Genomic DNA, 8641 nt, shown 5'->3' on the forward strand with positions numbered 1-8641 from the left:
TCAGAAAGTTCTTCAAAAGACAAGTTGCAAATTTCAGAAACATTATTTATAGTATTGCATGCATATCCTCTAGCTTATCTTATCACAAATAGTATGCAAATGTGTAGATATTTGTTTATGCATAAATTCTATGGATATGAAACATTATATGTTCACTTATACGATAAATCACTGCTATGTCTTATAAAACAACAAATGTAATATAAGTCATGATAATAAATCACGTTACGTGTGACCATGATTTTTGTTCTTGTGGAGCTATACTAATTTATTGTACGTTGATTATCCAGAGATGCCAACCTTTAGCACCCGACAATAAATTTTAACCAATGTATTTTGACAATGAACATACAATATATAATCCAAAGAATAATGATTCACAGGACTTAACTCAGAAAGCTCAGATCCCAATCGGTCCATTGATCGCGGCTATTGATATCCCATAAAACGAAGAAAATAAAATAAAATAAAAATGGAATAGAATCATCAACCATTTATTTAATTCAAACAATTTATTTCTTGAGCTAACGTTCTAGAAAATCCTAAATTAAGAAAGATAATGAATGATTATAGAATCCAATTTGAAACTCGAAAATTTTGACACCATGTCACTATTAAAAGTTATAATGAATAATTTATGTATTTTATTAGTTATTTTTTAAAGCTGTTATCTAACTAATAACAAGATATTTTCTAGACTCACATTTTATTTGTCTAGCCTGCTATTGAATCTGCATCTTCATTCTAACATTTTCTGTTTTATTTTGTGAGCAAAGAGCTTGCATCTTGATTCTAACATTTTATGTTTTATTTTGTGAGTAAAGAGCTTGCATCTTCATTCTACCATTTTCTGTTTTATTTTCGTGAGTAAAGAGCTTGCATCTTCATTCTGACATTTTCTGTTTTATTTAGTTCTATATTTTTTATCCTTCATAACCTATATGGCATCCCAAATGATACGCTTCAATATATTTCATTCTTTGTCATTTGATTATTTTATCTTGTGCTTTAAATTCAGGGGGGTAACATTACCTATTGATCTTTTCAATTTAAACATGAATGGGAAACTATATTTCTCTCATTATCTCTGGACCCAGCTCATTAGTGACAGATCCCAGTTTATTTTATTTTTGTTGTTTGAACTTAGATTTAACAAAAAAAATTTGTAAATTTTATCTCAAATAATCTATTTTAAGGTTACGGAAATTAAGGGTTGATCCATATGGAGGCAATTAATTTTTTTTATAGGCAAAACACACGGTGCCCGCTACGTCCAACGCTGCGGTTGTGCTGGTAGACCGATCCAGCTGTGCCCTGAACGCCACCCAAGGGAATTTTACACATGAAGTGTATTGTTTAACTATGGAGGCTATTAAGTTATTTATCAATATATTTATAACCAATAAGTTATTTTTAGTTCATAAAGAGAAAATAATTAAAGCTCGGTAATTGCTGCATTTACTCTGTAACTCACATGTCAATGAGGCAGTAGACATGTGGTATTCCTATGAAATTCATTCAAAACCAATGCACAGATGGTGCAGAGGAAACATAGTGACAAGAGCACGAGAAAAGCTGGTTGGGGTATTGCATGTCATGTGATGCAGTGTGGCACAGTAATAAACAGGAAAAATGGGCAGTGACAAGGATGATGGCCAAAACCGGTGCAATGAGATCACAATTCAAGGATTTTGACTATAGCTAGTGAGGAAGGAAAATAAAATAATGTTGGTACTTTATTAAAGTTTTTTAAGACAATATAATGAGCTTCAAAATTACAGACTTATAGAACTCATGATTTCAAAATAAAATAATGTTGGTCTGTATCTTTTGCCTAAACCATGATTTTTACTCAGGGAAGAAAAACTTATAGAACTCAGAAAATCATTTCATAAACTTAGATCATAACAGGTGCATCTGATATGCTCCTCTAGTGAATCAACAATAGCGCAGATATGAGCCAGTAATTCAAAGTTGTTTCCACGGATAAAAGAAGTTAATTTGGGAATAAAACATCAATAGAATAAGAGTAACAGAAGATTGATAGAAGAGCAAACAAAGAATAGCTGAATCGGCCTTGTCTCACTCTGAATCAAGAGGATCTGCAGAGATTCAGCCTTTGGTTGCCTCATAAACTGACTCTAAGAAAAACTTCTCCATCATTTTTGTCCATCTTCTATCAATATGACACAATTCCTCACTTTCATCTCCTTCTCATATATTACTTGAATCAGCACATGTGAACTTTACCGGCTTCTTCCTTCTTGGGAACATTTGGGGAAGATTCATGTGGGAGCTTACTCGGTAAGATCTCTAGAGGTTCAAGAATCTTCTAGAAATTTTCTAGAAATCTTATAGAAGTCTTATAGATGCTTAAGGATGTTCTAAATTTCTAGAGATCTTCTTGGCTCTTGTATAACCTTCTAGAAGTTTATGAATCCTTTAGGGTTTCTAGAATGAATACATACCTTTCTGGAGAATTACTCTCTAGAAGTTCCCTGGAGTGCTATAAAAGGAGCTCACCTCGTACTATAAATTTAAGCTAGGAGTATTTGAGGAGTTGAAGTTAAGGAAGAGCAACACAGGATCTCGGAGTAGAAGCTTGTCCAAGATGTGCTTCCACATGTGGTTTTTCTCAACAGTTTGCCCCTTTTTTAATCTTGCTCTCATATGTTCTTTGCCCCTTTTTTAATCTATTATATATAGACTTGTATTGTGAAAATTAATCATCCTTTTCGAGAAGGTTGTCTGTGGGTTTTGTTTACTCTCATCCCTATACTCTTGGTGGATCCTTTATCTTTGTCGGATATATATTTCAGACTCCTTTAAGCCGAGATCATTAACATGTCATATCAACCTGGACCTTAGAGCTTGCCTTGTCCTGTTGACTAGCCTCAGTTGGAGTGAAATCCAAAATAAGAAGAGAGAGAGAGAGAGAAAGAGAAAGTTTCTCTCTCTCTCTCTCCCTCTCACCCCTATCTCTCTCCCCCCCTTCTGGCAATCTCTCTCTCGCTCTCCCTCCTACCTCTACCTCTCTTTCTCTCTCCCCCCCCTCTCTCGCTCTCTCTCTCTCTCTCTCGCTCCCACCTCTATCTCTCTCTATCTATCTCTCTCCCCACTCTCTGTCTCTCTCTCTCCCCCACATGTATCTCTCTCTCCCCTCTCTCTTTCTTACTCTCTCTCTCCCTCCCACCTCTATCTCTCTATATATCTATCTCGCTTTCTCTCTCTTCCCTCCTCTCTCTCGCTCTCTCTCTCTCCCTCCCACCTCTATCTCTCTCTATCTATCTATCTATCTCTCCCCCTCTCTGTCGCTCTCTCTCTCCCCCCTACCTCTATCTCTCTATCTATCTATCTCTCTTTCTCTCTCCCCCCCCTCTCTCGCTCTCTCTCTCTCTCCCTCCCTCCCACCTCTATCTCTCTCTATCTATCTATCTCTCCCCTTCTCTCTCGCTCTCTCTCCCTCCCACCGCTCTTTCTCTCTATCTATCTATCTCTCTCCCACCTCTATCTCTCTCTCTCATCTCTATGTCTCTCTCATCCACCTCTATCTCTCTCTCTCTCATCTCTATGTCTCTCTCATCCACCTCTCTCTCTCTCTCTCCAATGTCTATCTCTCTCTCTCTCTCAATTTACAGCCCATATCTGTAAAGTCACCTTTGAGATGATGAAGGAAAAACCTAGCAAAGGTTATCCTCTCTCTTCTCCATTTACCTCTCCCATAACAAATGGCAGCAAAGAGAAGAGAGAGAAAGAGAGATGGAGTGCGAGAACCGAGGAACTTTATCTTAACACTTTATATGGTGAAATAATGAAAAGAAATTGAGTTAATTGTCATCATAAACTCTATAAGAACATGAAATGAGCCCTAGTTTTGTGCTTTATGATTTTCTAGACCCTGGCTCAGAGATCAACGCTTTGTCCCCGCTCGCGCCCTGTCGAGACTCCACCTGATAAGCAGAAATACCACCACAACTTTTATTCCATCAAAATCCAAGAACTATCCTCGTAACCGACGGGCCAATAAAAAGTCAAGAAGCCAAAAGATGGGTCTTTCTTTTTTTCCCAATAGAAGGGGTTGAAAAGTCAAAGACCAAAAGTCAACGGTTCTAAAGAGTCATCATGACAGACTCCAAAAAAGTCAAAGCCCCAAAAGATGGGTTTTCCTTTCAGAACAGTGCGTATATATTTCCATCAAAGTCAATAAATCAAAAGAGCTGCCATCAAGAACAAAATTGTTCAAATAAATGCTCCAGATAAAAAAAATAAACGACTTTAATATGCATTTCTCTTACCCTGTTTTAGAAGAGAAAGGGTTGACAAGTCAACAGATATCAAGAGTTGAGTACTCCCCCCAAACACTATAAGTCAACGAATCTAAGAACAACAATGAAGGACAAAATCTTTCGCAACCATCCTTAAAAATAAAAAAGGTCAACGACCATAAGATGGGTTTGAAACTCAACGGCATGGACAGTGGTTAAGATGAACACCAAACCCTAAAATTCGATAAATAAAAAACATTCACCACCAGGGAAATAATCGTCGGAACGGGTGCTCGAATAGAAAAGTCAACGGTCTTCGCTTGGGCTTGTTCTTATCCTTTTTAAAAGAGAAGGGGGGGTTTAAAAGTCAACGGACCTGGAGAGTGGTTATGCCCAAAGTGACTGGGCAGCTGAGCTGATCAAGCTGCTTCTTCCCCTTGCGGAGGAGATACTCTATATAGAGAAAGTTTTTTCGGTCAACGGCCTTCGCGTCTCGGCGAAACTCTGCCGTCACGATGCCCTCGATCTGACGGCGCTCGGCCGGAGCTTTGAGGCGGGCTGCCCTCAGAAAGCCTCTGTACAGGGCTAAGACCTGTTTCTGAAGCCCAGAGTGCCCGGTCTTTGGGGCCATCTCATTTTCCTAGATCATAAAATAATTTAAGAAGACATTAAAACTTTTGCAAATATAATGTATAAGTGAAGCCAGGAGACTAAAACTATTATGAAAATTAGACATGGTTGTTCGGTTCCTTTTGTGCAAATTTGTGCGAATTGTTCGTTCGGTTCGGTTTTCCGAACAGAACAATATCAAATTCGAACAGATCATCGCACAGACCTGTGTGCGGTTCTATTGTTTGCTTTGTGCGAATTTTGTTCTAATTTTGTTCGAATGTGCGAATTTTGTTTGTTTTTGCACAAAAAAGAACAGAACAAAGAACAAGGCCCAGTGCGGTTCTTTTGTGCAAATTTTTTGTTCATTTCAAACAAACAGAACAGAACAACCATGTCTAATGAAAACACATCTGAGTTAACTTTTCAAGTATGGTATCAGTTTTGAAAATTATCAGTAGTGACCTGTTTCTGGAGGCCAGAATGCCCCAGCTTGGGGCCAACTCATTTTCCAAAATTATAAGATAATTTTTTTTGAAGAAAAAATTATAAGATAATTTAAAGGCATTAACTAGTTGGGAATCTGAGAAATGAGTGAAGCAGAAAGAGTAAAAATGATCAAGAAAACACATGTGACCAGACTCTTCCACGGATGGTATCAGTTTTGAAAGAATCGTTCAAAGTTTAAATTAGCCGATTTATACGTTATTGACCTATTATCTGACTATTAAAGCATTTAAATTAGAGTAAAATACATTCAAGGTGAAGTTAGCATTCCCAGAAAAATATTGTCAAACATGCGCAAAAGCAAACGAATGAAAATAAACGCGTTCCACGTATGGAACAAATTTCGAAGAAATCTTCTAACGGGAATCCACAATGTCCGAAGATATTAACCTATCATTTGACGATTTAAACATCTAAATTAGATACAATTACAAAGTAAAATTCTTTTCACGCATTCAAGGGAAAATTAGCTTTTTCCCAGAATAATTGTACATAACATGAGTTAAATCGAAAGACTAAATATGATCACATTTTACCAGATTTAGGCATCAAAATCAGGCGAAATGGAACGAAAAAAATAAATAAATGATCGAACAATGACAGTGCCTGGAGCATTCATTCAGTTAATAATGACAAAATGAAGAACCATGCGACATACCTAAAATGACACCATCAAAAATCAACTGTACCCTACAATTCAAAATTAATGTCATCGCAAAGAAGTAAAATTGCGAGCGGGGAAGACCTAACATTCCAAATGGGACAGATTTCCCGCTCGATTCATCCGATCGGACACTGATATCACAAAAAAACTTGATCCAAATAATTATTACCCCTCTAGGCAAGCAGAAACAAAATCAGAAATTTAGGGGTTGGTCTTTACCTGATGTGAATCTCAACAACAGTTGGACCATCAAATTTCCTCGGACAGCTTCTAAAGAAGACGTGTCTATTTTCTGAGCGATTGTTCATACTATTTATAGGAGCCATGCCTTCAATTTTGGGCCATTTTCTTGAAAAAATTGGCCCAATTCATATGTAATGGGATGAGATGGGACTGCTGTTCAGTCAGTCATCTGTCACAGAGTCCGCAGTTTCGCTCCGTCTCGTCCCGGAGACTATCGTGAATGAACTGTGTGACAAACTGCGGTCACTATAAACCTTGAGTAAATTAGGGTTTGTCCGTCGGTTCCCGTCTAGATATCCGATAACTGGAAATATCGGGATGAACCCAGATGACGATATCGGATATCGGTTTGGATGTCGTCCAAGCAGAGGATGTTGCACATTGGTTTCTGATTTAATCAAAATTTGGATGATAGAGGATGCTAATACCGGATATCAGATGTCGAATACACCATCCGATATCAGGATAACAAAAAATACTATAATAAAAGTAAGGACTATGTCAGTAAGATTTTATTTAATTTCTACCAAATATATAATTCATTAGAGGCATAACCATCACCTTATTCATGTTCCAGAAATGTGATAAGCCAGTATGATGGAGGACCATCCAGTCGAGCGCGTCCAGGCTCGCCACCAACCACTTCGCGAAGTTCAAGCAGATATGAAGGATCGCATTTCCGCAACCAAGTTTGAGAAAGTCGCATTGCTTCGTCTTTTATGCATCTTGTTATCCGTCATTTCGTTATTTTTACTTTTCTCGTAGTCGTCCTTGACTGTAGGGAGGCCCCCTCCTGCGTGTGGACGGGCTTCCCCCATATGTGTTTATGTTTGAGTTGTTTGGTGTTGATCTACACCTTTAGGGGGGGAAGCCCATGTTGACTTCTCCCCCCCCCCTTATAAAGGACCATCTTAAGGGTAAGCCCAATAAGCTTCCCCTTAATAGGGGCCCACCATATTTCCATAACCGTTCCCCCTTCTACTCTAAGAAGAGAGGGGAAAGGAACGTGGAGGGCAGATCTAGATTGTTGAACAAGCAGTTGTTGTTTTAGAAGAAGAAGGTGTTCTTGTTGTGTGGTTAGTGTTTGCCCCTTCGTTCTATCTTCGTCCTCCTAGGAGAAAGGATTGGAGCCTTCTTGGTGTGCATGGGAATCAACCACGCCTTGGGAAAGCCTTGCCTTACCACTGAACCCCTTGACTCTTGACTTGGTCGTCATTGATCGCGAGTCTTTTCCATGGATCCGTGCAAAGCCTTGCCATCGGACTTAGATTGAATGAATCCATTCAAGCTAGGCATTCCCTGATCCTCCTTGATGCAGGACAACGCCGAGGACGAGGTCTGGCCGTCACCGAGGGGTTCATACTAATGGAAATATATGTGACCGGCAAGCCAATCACACATTTCGCATCTCGTTTCATATTCATTAATAGAACATATTCATTATAGTGCACATGTGATGCTCATAATGAAGTCCATGAATACATGATCGGACTTAGTGAATCATGATGAGATCGTAATACGGAGATCACTAGTCTTTAAGCATGTGTTCTAAACATTCCTATTCAAAGGATACGCGAGAAGGACATCAAAGTATCCGGATAGAATAGCACTATCTAGCCTCACTCATATGATGAGTATGGCCGGTCCCATAGTGGGTGCTCTTTAGTGGAAAGAGTTCACTGAATTGATCCGTACGAATCCATGAATGGTATTATACCGAACTGTCAATCAGGTTGATTCACGTCATGGTCGTGTAAGTGGTCCTTAGACCTGAGACACCAAAGACGTCTTGTGGACGGACGGTTGTACTTTGGCTATGGCCAACGAGTCTCTAATCATGGGATTCTAAACGGTCTTAGTTCGGGTGCATCAAGAAGTACACGAAGGCGATTGAGTGGTCAAGATGGGATCGTCCACCCTCGGTATAAGAGGTGACATATCAAAGAAGACGATGCAACGAAGTCCTTGGCCAAGGCAGTGAAATATCAGAGAAGAGTTCTCCGATGATTTTCGAATGCATCAGTACTAACTCGGATGATCGATTAGGGTTTGACAGTTGACCATACCCTAAGTCGTCCAAGGAGCGTCAAGTGGATGAGGGATTATACATACACGGTAGCCGATGATGAACAGGTTCCATGAGTGAGTCGATACACACTCCTTTGTATCTTCTAGGACACGAGGTATAGCTTGGCACCCCACGTGTCGAAGTCTCGACCTATCGATTGGGTTAAATCGATCCGACATTAATTAATCTATATGATGATATAGTTAATTAATTTGGAAGGCCAATAAAGGTTATTGGGCCAGTAGAGTCGTTAACTAGACTGATACATGGGCCTAGAGGGTCACA

General features: G+C 39.1%; 1 protein-coding gene across 1 annotated transcript; it reads right to left on the bottom strand.

The window, feature by feature from the left end:
- Positions 1 to 3765: 3765 nt before the first annotated feature.
- LOC144708905 (LYR family of Fe/S cluster biogenesis protein) lies at positions 3766 to 6366 on the bottom strand. The gene is made up of 3 exons (XM_078582362.1): positions 6265 to 6366; positions 4642 to 4905; positions 3766 to 3950 (listed from the first exon to the last, which is right to left on the bottom strand). The coding sequence occupies exons 2-3, from the start codon at positions 4894 to 4896 to the stop codon at positions 3882 to 3884; spliced, it is 324 nt and encodes a 107-aa protein (XP_078438488.1). The 5' UTR covers positions 4897 to 4905; positions 6265 to 6366; the 3' UTR covers positions 3766 to 3881.
- Between the last annotated feature and the right edge of the window lie 2275 nt (positions 6367 to 8641).

The sequence above is a fragment of the Wolffia australiana genome, chromosome 10 (assembly GCF_029677425.1).
Source record: "Wolffia australiana isolate 7733 chromosome 10, ASM2967742v1".
NCBI classification, from domain to species: domain Eukaryota; kingdom Viridiplantae; phylum Streptophyta; class Magnoliopsida; order Alismatales; family Araceae; genus Wolffia; species Wolffia australiana.

What these genes read in the sequence shown, in the direction of transcription:
- LOC144708905 (XM_078582362.1), bottom strand. Translation starts at nt 4,896, where the DNA reads ATGGCCCCAAAGACCGGGCACTCTGGGCTTCAGAAACAGGTCTTAGCC. An exon ending in TGGGCATAACCACTCTCCAG is followed by an intron (nt 3,951 to 4,641) that starts GTCCGTTGACTT and finishes TCTGCTTATCAG; the next exon opens with GTGGAGTCTCGACAGGGCGC.